Here is a 14,667-nt window from a genome sequence, read left to right as displayed (position 1 = left end):
GTGCTTGGGAACTTTATTTTTTTTTTCCTGCTGAGCTTCCTAGCTTTTCTCTAGAACCATTCAGGCCTCCTAGCTAGAGCTATTGTATTACTTAAGTGTATCTGCTTCCAAACTATGCAGTCATTTCCTTACGTGCTTAATGATTAGCTTCCCTCAGCACTTCTGGTCTCATCACAAAGTGGAAATACACCTGCTGGAGAACATTATCTATTTCCCTGCCTTCTCTCATTCATCTAGCTGGCCCAAGCAGGGAAGCCTTCATATTCCTCGGAATAAAAACTAGCTGTAGTTCTGGCACCAGACAATTCCACTTTTCTCTGCTTATCTGCATAAACAGTAATGCAGCCTAATGAGGCAAATATAATGTTATTCAAGTATTCAGATTCCCTTCTTCAGCTTGCCCAGCATCATTCTACTTTCTGAAATTTACTTCAGTAAATTTCAAGATCTTTAATTACTCTGTAAACCTACTTTGTTCCCTTGATAGCTTTCTAAATATTGATTTTTGAATCTTAATTAATGTTCAAACTATAATTGAATGTTTGCTGCCCACATTCATAGAAATGAAATTCAGTTTGAGCTGCTTGGATTCCTCCTCACACCGTTATCTTCATAGAGTTTTGCATAGTACTCATGGCTTGCACAGAGACAGTTCTACTTGATCATCATAAAGTTATTTTCATGCTCAGGTCTTGCTCTGAGCTTGGCATGAGAAATGTGCATAAATAAAACTAATTTAGGTATGGATGGCCATAGTACAAGGAGTTGTTTGCCTGGTATATTTGCTACAATCATAATTTTTTTTAATGTGAATATTGGCTCTCTACTCAAATTTGGTGCGTTAATGAAAACTTCATAGAAGTTGGTAATAAAAAGGACAGACCTCCAGATTTTCCTTGTAATTCTCATGTAAACACTGTATGCCACTTGGTAAATTAAATTTCTCCTGTCAGTTGCATTCATTCACTTCACAAATCCATACAGAAGCACTACTCTTAGCTAGGTGCTCTGCAGCCACTCATGGGCATTCCCACTTCCTGAGGCCCCCATGGTGACAGTGTGATGGCCAAGATGACTTGACCCAGATAGTCACCAAAAGAAAGGTCTGTTTCTGAATTTATAGGTCGTTTTAGAGTAAAAAAACTTTGTATAATATTTTAAAAATTATATGTCAATTATATTTTTGAAAAAATATTCATGCTTCTCAACTGTTTAATGGTTATTTCCCTGGATGGCATCATATTTTAAAAGAGTTTCCCTTCCTAACAGATTCATTGTGTGATTATTTTCTCAGTATTTACTAAAAGCCAAACAAATAATTGCCAGTCAGAATACATGGAGTTGAAATATTGCTATCAGCAGCCCCCTCCATAAAAAGATATAAATTTATTTTCTTTTTTTCTTAGGCTATGATTTGGACAAATAATTTCCGGTATTTTAAAATACTAAAAATCTCCATGACTGACTGAATAGCCTTTACTGATCTAATCTAATTCCTTCATTTATTAATGTTCTATTAATATTATGTTTTTTTCCATTGACCTGCCAGTTTGTAGTTTAACTGGAACTCAGCCTCTTTTCTGAACATCTACTTAGAGTGTTGCATGAATGGACATTGTCTCTGGAGGGTAGGAATTGACTCTGAAAAGGAAGCAAATTTATGACCTTCATAAAGACTCAAGGTGCTTTTCTGCTTAATTCAAGTGGTGGTTTCTCAGGCCTGAAGTGTTTGTTGTATTTGATGACTCAAGGTGTTAATTTATGTCCTAATGGTTGTTAGGTCAACAGTTATTGGGGATTGAGGCAGCAGCAAGTACAGTTGAACCAAAGTCCAGGCAGCCCTTGTGTTGTGCGCCCCCTCCCTGCCAAGTCCCCACCCAGCCTCTTCCCTTACTTGCCAGTCAAATCTTTCCTCTTTTTCCCCTAAACTGAGATCAAATGGTAAGTTGTGCTGGTTTAAAACCACTTGACTCTAGTGTGGGGATACTCGGGTACTGTGCAGAGTTAGAGAGCCTGGCCTAGCATATAGCATGTTTGGCAAGAATTTCAGTTCCTCTAGGAAAAACAGTGCCTTGGAATGTCCATGATGAAATGATACAGGTCATTGCCTATATAGATAGCTAAGTGATAAGCGAAAACCTGGGATTTCCATGAACTTGCGTAAAAGATCTCTACAATTCAGTTTCCTTAAGCCCACACTTGACATTTCTCCTGTAACACATGGATCACTCTGATTCTCTTTTAACTAAGGAGGTGAAATCGCCTCGCATCATATCCTGTAACTACAACTACATATACAGAGTTATTAATACAGACCCATTAGTATACATTACCAATTTGTGATGAGGTTATTGGTGAGTTTTGCTTTCTTCATTCTTTTCTGGATGTATTTCCAGGTTTTCACAATGCATATACATTTCTTTTTAATCAAGAAATAATCATTTATAAAAGAAGTTACAAAAGTACATATATAAGAATCCCACATATATTCTTGCAATACCTAAGAAGGTTTATTTAGTTTCATTCAGAATATCCTGTCTGGCTGAGTACCTGATACTATAATAATGAACCCTTACATTTGTATAGGTCTTGACGAAGATTTTCTCACATGGGACAAATTATAATACTTAATCAACTTAGTAATGGTGACAGGACAGACATTATATCACAAGGAAATTAGGGGTTAACTATTTTATCTTGTTTGTCAAGAATTATGTAATTGGCAAATTTCAGAAATAAAGCAGTATTTCTGAATCCTAACAGTTTTCTTTTTTATATGCAATCATCTTTTTTCCCCCTTATGTATAAAGTTCTACTAAATCCCATGAAACATAGGAGGAAGTATAAGCCCTAGTTCCTGCCATCAAGCCATTTAAAATATAGTTGCGGTAGAAAGATGTGTGCTGATGGAATTAATTAGCAATTCAATTAATGACACAAATAAAAAGTGCATTGTGTAATACAGCACCTGGCATAGAGAAGGCACTCAAAAAATACTGGATGGATGCATGGATGGGTGGATGGATGGCTAGATGGGCAGAAGAGTGGATGGACTGACAAATTTATTAGAGTTACAGGGACTAGAAAAGAGAAAAGTTCATTCATGACAGATGGCATTTCAGTAAATGTCTAGTGAGTGACTTTTATTGGTCAGAGGATATTTCAAGGAGAAGATAGACTAGCTAAGCCTTCCAGAAAGTTCCAGGTGTAGAATGTATTGCAGAGAGCAGTAAGGAGGGAATTCTAGGCCAAGGTCTCAGCATGAACAAAAGCAGTGAGGCAGAAAGAGCAAGGTGTGACTGGGAACTGTAAAGGAATGAGCTTTCTAAAGCACAGGTTCTGGTGAAGAAGTTGTTTTGCAGGTCGGATGGGACTATATTATACAACATCTTGAATTTCAGGCTGAAGTATTTAAATAATCCATCAGCCTGGCAGCTACAGACATTTTCATGTAAAATAATGTTATAAGGAAAATGTTTTAGGCAACAGATCTGGTAGCAATATGATTTTGTGTTAAAAAAGATAAAGCTATGGGCAGTCCGGGTGGCTCAGCGGTTTAGCGCCGCCTTCAGCCCAGGGCCTGATCCAGGAGACCCGGATCGAGTCCCACGTCGGGCTCCCTGCATGGGGCCTACTTCTCCCTCTGCTTGTGTCTCTGCCTCTTTCTCTGTCTCTGTGTCTCTCATGGATAAATAAAATATTTAAAACAAAAAAAAGATATGAGTTTCATATGGGGTGGAGATTTTTAGCTATTCACTGAGATTTTAATGTATTTTTTTAAAAGAACAACACGTGGATATTGCTGTTTCATCATTAAAATATTCGTATATGTACTTGAAATTTCTGAGGCGGTTATTGTCAAATTCAGATTTCGATCAATAGATATTCTTGCTGAGAACCAAAAGATTACAACATTCAAAGACAGTGGCATAAAGGTGTCGAGGCCTCCAAATATTGCATGCATAAAGTTTAATCAATTTTTCACATACTGGAGGAAAGGTAATAATTTCTGTCTTCTGATATATTCGGCCTAACTCCTGGATATGTCAGAAAGCTGATATTTCTTGCATGTACGTTCTTGTTGTGCTAGGGGAGGGTATAATACACTGTCACTTCTCTTTAAACCTATTAATTATCTTACAAAATTGATGATGTCATCACTTGAAGTGGTTAACAGTAAAGCCTTGGAGCAAAACTATGCAGGTCAGAATCCAGCTCAACCACTGAACTGCTACTCGGTCTTAGGTTTCTATCTGTTCCTCAGCATTCTCTTCTCCTGAATGATGATCATAAATGGCACTAACATCTTAAGATCATGGAGAGGGACGGTCCAGCGCCTGCCACGTAGTAAGAATTCATAAGTGATAGTCATGTTCCTAGTCCTGATACATAATCACTGAATAATATATAGCCATTTTATTTTCTTGTTAGGTTTGTTCACTTGCGTGATTTTGTTTGTGCTTTTCAATCATTGCTAGAAAGAAAGCAAGGATCCCAGAGGGATGTGTCTGGGCTCCCTGCTGAGTGAAAGCAGACCTCAACATATAGAGCTTAGGTTTCTCCTAAGCTCCATGAAGCTGACCAGCCTCTTGCCTTCCATAGTGAGCCACCTCTATGGTTTTGGACTGATGGATGCAGAAGCCATGGTGATGGAAGCAGAGAAATGGACCACCGTTCCCCAGCAGCGCGTGTGTGTGGAGAGCACGGACCGGCAAATCAAGTAATGTTCACTGCAAGCAGACAGCCAAAGGATGCCCTGAAAGGGATCAGGCCCCCACAAGTGCTCGAGACAGGCTTTTGTTGTACATGGAAGCTGAAAGCTTGTGTAGTTTTCCTTTTTTTTTTTTTTTCCGTAGCGCAATTATAACATCCTAATAGAATGTCTAGGATGCTAAGCTGTTAAATCTACATAATAGGACCCAAGGATCCTTAAAAGCATCTCTTAGCAGGGGATTTGGAGGACCCTTGCAGCTGGGCATTCTTAAGGTTTCTTAACAAGAAACCCTAAGGTTTCAGCCAATATTTCTTTTTAATGGTTTCAAGTATTCTTCTCCCTTATTCAGCAACTCCAAAAAGCTAAGCTTTATATTCTGGAAACTGAGTACATAACCTATAATTACAAATTATTTTTTCAACATAATATGTAAAAATAACAATACGTTGGAAATATAAAATGGACAGAAAATAAGAAGTAGGGGACACAGTTTTCCTGTGGTTCAATGACAGTCTCAGAGACTGAAAGTCAAGCTTTGACTATGAAGAGAGAGAGGAAGAGTCACCATAGGAACAGCAAAAAATAAAAAAATAACTTTAGGCAGTCTCTGAGGTGAGAAACAAATCAGCCACACACACACACACACACACACACACACACACTTGAACCAATGTCAGCGTGACTGAAGCCCAGTGTTCAGGAGGGATCTTGGCATGAAAAGAAGCTAGTGAAGAAGCCAGGAATGTTCAGGCAAGAGGAGGAGTGTGCCCATGGGTAATAGAGCAAGGAAATGGTAGACCAGGGATTTTAACCAAGGTCATGGTCATCCCCAGGCCTTCCCCATACCACTGTACCCTCTACCGGTGGTCCAAAAAGTATATCCCGTAGATCAGCAACATCACTGTCCCCTGGGTACTTGGGAGAAATGCAAATTCTTGGAGCCCACCTCAGCCTTACTGAATCAGACATCATGGGCAGGGGCTTAGCCCTCTGTGTCTTAACAAGGTGGTACCCTCAAGTTCAATAGCTACTCCCTGCATGAAGATAAAAGAACTTTAATTCCTATTCTCTCACATCTTTCCCACTAATAACCCAGGTTAATCCTTGAAGTGGCCTTGAGTGATAGCACTGTGTCAGTTAGTATCCAGCAACCAGCCACCTGCATGTCACTGTGTAATCCTTCCAGGCCCGCAGGTCCACCCAGCCCAACCCCATTGTGTGCTATGCTCACACTCTGTTCTCTCTGTTGCAGGACGATTCGCCCCAACAGCGCAGTGCGCTCCATCTACAAAGCTTCGGGCTGTTCTGATAACCCCAACCACCATGTCAACTACCTGGAGCACGTAGTTGTGCGCATAACCATCACCCATCCCAGGAGGGGAGACCTGGCCATCTACCTGACCTCGCCCTCAGGAACCAGGTCCCAGCTTTTGGCCAACAGGTACTGTTGCCTCTGGCCACCAGTGCATAGAGGTGACACCAACACTCAGCTGTTGTGGAAGGTAGAAAGTGTCAGCTGCTCGTTACGTGCTAAGAACTAACTAAGGGTGCACTAAGATGGGACAGTCCAAGCTCTTACTGCTCATACATAGATGAAGGAGTGCAGGGGTGCCCGGATGGCTCAGTTGATTGAGTGTCTGACTCTTGATTTCGGTTCAGGTCATGATCTCAGAGTTGTGAGACCAAGTCCTAGGTTGAGCTCCACGATCAGTGGGGAGTCTGCTGGAGATTCTCTCTCTCTCTCCCTCTCCTTCTGTCCCTCCCCCTGCCACAGCCAATCAATCAATCAATCAACCTGTTCTCTTTAAAAAATGAGGGAGTGTCAAACTGCCTAGAATCTGTAGGCACAAATAGTATCACTTTTACTACTTGGATAATATTGCAGGGATGCCACAGAAAACTTGAAAGCCACCTGTTGTTCTTTATCGTGACAAAGAAATGCAGAGCACTAACTCCTTAGTCCTCTGAGATTCTCTCCTCTGCCCTTAATTAAGTGGCTGCTGATGTTTGTTACAGATTAACTGGATTCTCTTGCCCAGGTCTTGTTCAATGTTAGAGGAAGTTCTGTTCTAAAACATATGTGGGCAATTTTTTTTTCTGCAAAAAGCCAGTTAGTAAATATTTTGTGCTTTCCAGGCCATATTTCTGTGGCAACTATTCACCTCTGCCTCAGAGCGCAAAAGCCCCTAGGCAGTGTGAATGAATGGGCATGCCTGCTTTCCAATAAAACTTTATTTACAGAAACAGGCAGCAGGCTGGATTTGGTTTGAGGGCTGACTGGAATTGGCTGACCCCTATTGGAAAGGTTGGCCCTTTAGTCTTCTTTGCTCTAGAGGGTACTCAGTTTCTCTTCTTAGCCTCTTGCCTTCTCCCGGCTCCCTCCAGACACTGGCCCAGGATGTAACTGTATTGCCAAGATCCTACTGTTTATTTATTAACGAGAGACACACAGAGAGAGACAGAGACATAGGCAGAGGGGAAGAAGCAGACTCCTTGAGGTGAACCCGATGTGGGACTCGATCCAGGGACTCCAGGATCAAGCCCTGAGCCAAAGGCAGATGCTCAACCACTGAGCCACTCAGGCATCCCTGCTCCGTAGGTTTTTGAATGGTTGGGAGCATGGGCAGCAGGTGCTTGCCAAAAAGTGGGACCAGAATGGGGAAATGCAGGTTATCTTAAACGCTTTGTCCCCTCTATGGTTCGAAGATATAAACCACAGCCAGAGGCCTAGAAGCTTCTTTAATTTGATTTTTTTTTCCTACAAGATGAACATTTAATGGGAGCAAAAGTCATCTCATGAATGGCATATATAGTCCAAATGAAAGCCAACCTTCTATGCAGACATAGCCACCTGCCCACACAGCCTGGGGACTGCGGCCATGGTGGTCTTTGTTAGGACTAACAACAAGGCAGCAGGGTGGAGAGGCTGTGGTTGTGGAAAGGCCAGGGGCCAATGCAAACCTGCAGAACCAGAAAGGAGCAAGTGCCAGTTGCTTTGCAAAATCCCCAACATCATCTCTAGGACTGTGAGGACAAACGGAGAGCAGTTGCATTTCTGGATGGTAGTGACTGGGGGAACAGACTCTGAAATCTGTAATTACATTTTACTTCTCTGCTTGGAAGATGTGTGTTCCTTAAAACCTAAAGTCCTCCATCAGGGCGTGGGAAAACGTGGGCTTAGTGCTCTATGAAGCTCAGCTTTGCCAGAATAAGTGGATGCAGGTGCAAAGAAGGGAAGGCTGCTTTGGCATCAGATCACTGGCCGTGCCACCCGTGCCCTCCTCCCTCCACAAACAGGGGTCTCAGCTGCTACCTGCCAGATAATTGCCACTACCTGCCAGATGCTTCTTTCCAGCAGGCAAGGCCTTCAGATGCACAATTACGTGATTACGGGGTCACACCAGCTGTTGCTACTGCAGCGAGGAAAGACCTTTTTCTCTGTTCTTTCATTTTCTTTGCCTTTATTCATCTGCATTAAACTTGAAAGAGAATCCAGGTGAAACATGGAGGCGCAGAGGTTTGCTGCACGCATGTGGGGCCGATGTCGTTTGAGCCTCCTCTGTTATAGAGAAAACAGTCCCTTCCCATTTGCTGTGGGCTTGCAAAGCTCAGAGCCCTCAGACTTTCTGGGCTTTTCATGCATATTTCAGTATTTGTTGTTGGCTTCCCCCCAGGAATGACTTCGGTGAGCAGACTTGTAAGTAGGGAAGTCCTGGACCCCGTCACAGGATTCAGTGGATGACGGTGACACTGGCTTCCACCTGACACACATTCTTAGCAGCGGACAAAGTGCCCACCCCAACAGGGCTGCTTGACTTGTACCAGAGAAAAGAAGCAGGTATTTCAGATGCTCAGTGACCAGGAGTCCTAAAGTTTACCTCAGTCTCCGCCATCCAGGAGACCCCCTAGGAATAAAGTTGCCACCTGGAGTGTGTCTTCTCTGTCTGGGACATTTCCTTAGAGGGCTGTTCTTTTGCATGTGTTCCATCTCAGTCCTGAAAATAAGTAGCCACCCCAAGGAGGTGGGCAGACTGGAGTGGCCAAGGGCTGGAGACACCCAAGAGATGTAAAGGTTGTCATGAACTCGTTTGTCCGTGGTTCCCCATATACATCACTCAGAGCAGCTGTTTCCTGGGTGCACCCGGTCCCAAAAGCTGGCTCCCCCGCCCTTGCCTGGCTTGATGCTAGGAGCATCCCTTCTCCCGACAGTTATGGAAAGACAGGTGTTTTTTTTGGCATTTTTCTCCTCCTGGCACGTTCTGAAGCTTTCCTTTGATGAGAGGAAATCTCTACTCGGAACCCTTTAGTCTCTGACCTAGTAAGCAGGGAGTTTTGTGTCCCCTCACCATGGCCCTGTCTCAAGGCCCATTCCCTGGATTGGGAGCCGAGGACAAGAAGCATAGAAAACAGGTAGGGACAGGCTGATGAAGGGAAGATCTGCTTCCCTCCTGGGGTCCTTCATGCTGGTTTGAAAGGCAATGAGACTTCCTCAAGGAGCAGTGAATAGGTCAAGTTTGGGAAGGAAATAGTGTGTCAGAGATTATTAATGAGAGCCATAAATGGTTGCCCTGTTGGATGCTTATCTTTCTTTCAAAGAAGTCAAGATTTCTAAGGAGGACCACTTAGGAAGTTTCTTCACCACAGGAGGTTCCTTAGTGGAGGGGTCATTTGAGATGAAGGGGTAGAGCCAAGGTGGCCAAGCGCTGTCCCCACGCCATCTCTCCTACTCCAAGGGATTGTTTCAGTGTTGTTTATTCCCCCACCACGCAGCAGTTCCTTGGGATTCGATTTTCTGCAAGGTCGCTGAACACTTGGCCAGTGTGGGCCGTCTGGAACCCCTCAGGGCCTCCCTGCCCCTGCTGACACAGGGCACTTGCTGGAACTCCCGTGGAGAACAGCTGTTGGGGGAAGAACGTTTACCCAAGCATCTGCAGGTGCTGAGCCCTGGAAGGCACTCAGCCGCGTTCAGATCCAGTCGAACTTGAGCCTACCCCATTAGCCCAGCATGTGAGCACCCCTGGCAAGCCAGGTTGATAATTTAGTGGGTGGGAGCACTGAGTACACAAAGCAGTCCTGCAATGGGCAAATAGGTTAGTCTCTTCTAATCCCTTTGTTTTCTCCTGCCCTCCCAAGCCTCCCGGTCCTCCTCTTGGCCTGCACACCCTGCCTAACAAAAAAGCTAAACCAGATAATCAGCACAAATGATTTACTTCTGGGGAGCCTCTGGAGGTCTCACATTGGCAGTGGAGGGGGGCAGTGCTTTAGGTGGGCTTAGGTTCCTTTAAAATGTTTTCAGACAAGGACAACTTCAGGTGGAGGCCTTTTTTTTTTTTTTTTTTTTAAATACCACCACATATTCAAATTCTGCCTGTGGAAATGTTTTCAGACAAAAGCTTGCTTCATCAGATTCTTCCTTCAGCTGCATTTGTTAGAATTATGAAAGCTGTCTTTCTCCCCCTGAATCTCCCCTTCCTCCCCCCACCCCGGCCCCAGTCAGTGAGTTTTAGGTTTAGTGTAGCTGTATTGGCTCTCTGTTCCAAGTTTTGGCTTCTAACTGAAAGCCGAAACTTTGCCTTTCTTTCTAAATTTAATTACAGATGAATATCTCTGCTTCTAATTATGGTCTCTAGTAGAGAGAAGGTACCCTTTTGAGTCTGCAGAACCTATAGGCTTCTATAATTAACTCTGTTTAAATGTAGTGTTTATATTTGAGTCATTTTTGTTGCTGCCCAAATGTTCAGTGACTATTGACATTTGTAAAGGGTCACGTATATAAATGCGTTTGTGGCTTGCAGTAAAAATGACACTTCTGCAGTGGAAATTTTACATTCCAGTAAGGCCTCACCGTAAGAACCCTCTTCCTGGGATCCCTGGGTGGTGCAGCGGTTTGGCGCCTGCCTTTGGCCCAGGGCGCGATCCTGGAGACCTGGGATCGAATCCCACGTCCGGCTCCCGGTGCATGGAGCCTGCTTCTTCCTCTGCCTGTGTCTCTGCCTCTCTCTCTCTCACTGTGTGCCTATCATAAATAAAAAAAAAAAAAATTAAAAAAAAAAAAAAAAGAACCGTCTTCCTCTCTCCCAAAGAAGGTACGGCCTTTGGAGTTGGAGCTGGGTTTGTCTTGACTTCACCAATTTTTGTGTTTAACTCTGAAAAGTGATTCATCCAGAAAACAGATGCCGCAGCGTCTGCCTCACACGGTTGTCACAGGCATTGAATAAGATCACATATGGCAAGTCCGTAGCACCGCTTCTGGAACACACAGTAAGCACTTAATAAGTGCTAACCCTTATTTACACTGTGCTTCTCAAAGCACCTGTTGAATGACTCCATCAGACACAGATGGCTGGGCCCCTCTCCCAGAGTCTGATTCTGTAGGTCTGGGTGAGGTCCATGAATTTGCATTTCTAAGAAGCTCGCAGGTGATGCTGAAGCTGCCTGTCCATAGACCACATTTTCAATAGCACTGATTTAAAAGATCACCCAACTTTTCAGACACATTCTTGTTATTTTCGTGTCCTCAAAAGACTTGGAAGCAGAACGCTGCTGGGTGCTGTGCGAATAATTTACAAAGGAGTCTGTAATCTAAAACAGATACTTAGATAAAAGCCATCCACTCCTAAATCTGCAAGATTACGTGCAGACATCATAGATCCACAAGAAGGAATGCGTTTCGGGCTTGATCAGTAAGTAGTAGTATGCAGGTTGAAAGTTTTTTTTTTTTTTAATCATCTTTTTAGGTATTCTAAACCTGTAGAAGTAGTATCTCTCTCTCAACCTTTCTTAAAGAAGTAATTTCAATTGGGAGTGGGAGAGACAGAAAAACTTAATAGTGTGTTTTAAATACCCTATTTCAGAAGCAAATCATTTGAAACTTGCAAAAGCCAAACAGCTCGAGAAAATCAAAAACGGAATTACAATTAAGCCAAATAAGCGCTTCGAGCATTCCGTGAGTTCTGCCTTGAATTGCGATAAAGCGCTAAGAAGAAAATAATAATTAAGAATCTTAGAGAGAGAGGAAAAAAAAGGAAACTTCCAAAAATATCTGTCTAAAGTCTAATTCTGTAGTGAACATAAATACTGTTTGGGGAGTAGTAGATGATTCTAAAATTAAGATCCACTTAGAATTTTAGAAATAATTATATGATAACACATAGCTGTCAGTACTCATAAAATGTCTTGTTATTTAGTTGCCATAACACCACTGAAGAATGCTGCAGCCTTGATACATTGGCTAGACTCTTTAAGTGAAAGGGGGAAGAAAGCTTATACTAATTATATGAGTTATTTCCTGAGTTAATTCCTCAAAAGGATGTGCTACACTTAATGGCAGTCTTTTCTACCAGGCTTCATCCGAAGTAATTTATTTGAAAACCGCTCACAGGGATAGGGCTGTGGGGCACCATTTTAATAAGTGGATGCATAATTTGTGCTACCGCAGGCATATATCATTTCATCGAGCACATGATTATGAAGTCAACTTTGACAGGCAGGGTTTCTTTCGCTGCAACGGGAGATGCGGATCGGGCATGGAGTTAATTACTCCAGCTTCCCACACACTGGCCCTGCTCTATTGACATTTTATCCATGCTAATAATGTTGGCATGTATCGGGTTTCTTCACTGTTGGCACAGCACTGACGTTCAGGCTGGGCATTGGACTTTTTAGTTGATAAATGGGAGACCACACAATTAGAATCTCTTTAGCTGCCGTCCAGTGGTTTGACACTTGCTTGTCTCGAGCAAGTGTGTTGCTCTGCAACACAAATCGAATCTACTACCAGCATTACCTTTTGTGACATACAGATGAGGCAGGGTGGTTCAATGTCACGAGGCCAAAACTAGGGAAGAGTTTAAGTGCTGAATCAGAAGAAAATAAAGAACGGGGGTGAGATTAGAAACGTGAATGGCCAACAGCAATCAGTGTCTATTTCTTTCCCCATCAACTCTTTTAGCAAAATGCAATGATCGTGTTTGGCTGCATTTTTAATTCCTCTCCTCAACTTTTATGTCCACATGAAATTAATGAGCATTCAGCTCTGCATAAAGGGAAGAGACCGGGGTGAGAAACTGCTTAGCCAGATAGACAAAGCCCGTTTATATTCGGGCTTTGAAACACTTATTTGAATGCCGATTATGGATATTTCTTCTTGGCACCCAGTTTATATTTAATTTGGGTTCCAAATGTGATTTGAAAGTGATTGGCAGCAATGGACTGGTTTCAAAGGTGGACAGGAAAGGGTGGAAGGGGAGAAACACAGGGTCCGCTAATCCAACAGTCAAATAATTGACCCATGAGTAATTAGAAGTTGGCTGGGGTTGTGGAAACAAGGCTGCCCCTCATGTGATGGCAGCCTCAAGTCTCCTTTGTAGTTTCTGGATGTGAGGCAATGAGCCAGAGGTTCTGTCTAAACTGTTTGGGAATTGCTTTTAAGTCCGGCACTCTTGGAAAGGTATTCTGTGACAAGTTGTCGCTTCAGTGCCCTCAAATGGCACAATGGCTTCAGCAAACTGGAGCCTAAATCAGACGTCTGTGGGCTGAGAAATGGTTCTAGATTGGTTTCTGCCTCCACTCATTTCTATGTCAACATGCTCCCTTTTTGGGATGTCTGAGAGGAAGGGCTATTTGAAAAGCCCCCTCCTCCCTCCCACATTACTGTTTCTCCTTTTCATCCAGTACCCTCACCCTCTGGGTTTATGTGAAGGACTCTGTGTGTAAGGTGTGTAAGTCAGCTACATGAGCCAGCAATTTCTTCTTGGCCGAGTCCAGTGTTAAGCCATAAGCTTTGAAACAATCCCCACTGTGGTAGTACATGAATTATAGGATCTCCACAAAATGTATTGTCCCTAATCTAGTGGAGTTCTCTTACACCGAGGAGACATTCGTGTAAGGAGCCACTATTTCCATCTCTGTTACCATGAGGGAAAGCTACCGCATCCAGTATGGTTCTCATTGAAATGCCGCACTCCTCTGATCAGAACCAACCCTTACAGATAGTATACAGATATCCTAAAATGAGAAAAAGGGGCTTCTCATTCACAGAAGCTTTGAAAATCACCTCCTACCATTAACCTCATTATGGAAATTAACAAAACATACTAGAATATCCCAACGATCTCAGATGATCTCCTGTAAAGAGATCTGTTCCACTCTAACAGCCTTTCTCAAATGTTCCCATACTTTCCAGCCATGGGACACTTTTGAGAATGCTGATAAGTACTTGCCCCTTTTCTTCTTCTAAGGGCTGAGGTAGAGGTGATTTTCTTGTTTATTATGTTTCTCTAGGGAAAACTGCCAAGTGGCCACCATTTACCTAATACGCGCCAGTTGTGCCATCCAACCCGTCAGTTTCAGGATCCAGCTGGCATTTTAGAGGGATCCTCAAACATATTGATAGAATGCTTTTGTATGTAAAAAAAAAATGAATTCTGGTATATTAAATTATAAGGAAATTAAACTGGTTATTTTTGGTTTTAGAAGGGCACTTTGTCTCCCAATGGGAAAGATATACAAAGAACCTCAGATTATAACCACCCATTTGGTGAGCATGAAATTAAAGCAGGGATGTTCTGAATAGCCATCAACATCGAGTTGCCATGAACTTTGTCTTTACCGAAGGACAGATAGGTCCCGGTAATGAGATGGTTGCTCCTAAGACTACTAGAGATATTTTTGTCTCTCTGTTTACCGCACTAGCTCTCAAATTCTTCCTCTTGTTCTATTATTTTTTTTCAATAAAACTAATAGATGCACATAATTTTAAGTACTCTAAAAAGAAAAATCTGTCTCTTGCCCCATCTTTTACTTTTTAACCTTCTGTGTCCCATCTCTATAGAAATCATTTTTTTTTAAGTAGGTTCTACACCCAGCATGGGGCTTGAACTCATGCCCCCAAAATGGAGAGGTGCATGTTCTACCGACTAAGCCAGCCAGGCAGCCCTGTATAGAAATCTTTT

The 14,667-nt window shown here is 42.7% G+C and overlaps 1 protein-coding gene across 9 annotated transcripts in view; it reads left to right on the top strand.

Annotated features, from left to right (window-relative positions):
- PCSK5 (proprotein convertase subtilisin/kexin type 5) overlaps positions 1–14,667 on the top strand; it is a 446,264-nt gene that overhangs the window by 249,101 nt on the left and 182,496 nt on the right. For 8 of the 9 annotated variants that reach the window (XM_041744555.1, XM_041744554.1, XM_041744551.1 and 5 more), the window contains exons 11-12: positions 4,603–4,720; positions 5,967–6,155. In XM_041744555.1, the coding sequence (XP_041600489.1) occupies positions 4,603–4,720; positions 5,967–6,155 (307 nt within the window). Of the gene's footprint in view, positions 1–4,602; positions 4,721–5,966; positions 6,156–14,667 lie in introns of those variants that run through there. The other variant, XM_041744562.1, reaches the window with a different exon arrangement.

The sequence above is a fragment of the Vulpes lagopus genome, chromosome 2 (genome assembly GCF_018345385.1).
Source record: "Vulpes lagopus strain Blue_001 chromosome 2, ASM1834538v1, whole genome shotgun sequence".
NCBI classification, from domain to species: Eukaryota; Metazoa; Chordata; class Mammalia; order Carnivora; family Canidae; genus Vulpes; species Vulpes lagopus.
The sequence above is the reverse complement of the archived record's forward strand: the minus strand, read 5'-3'. Positions and strand labels throughout refer to the sequence as shown.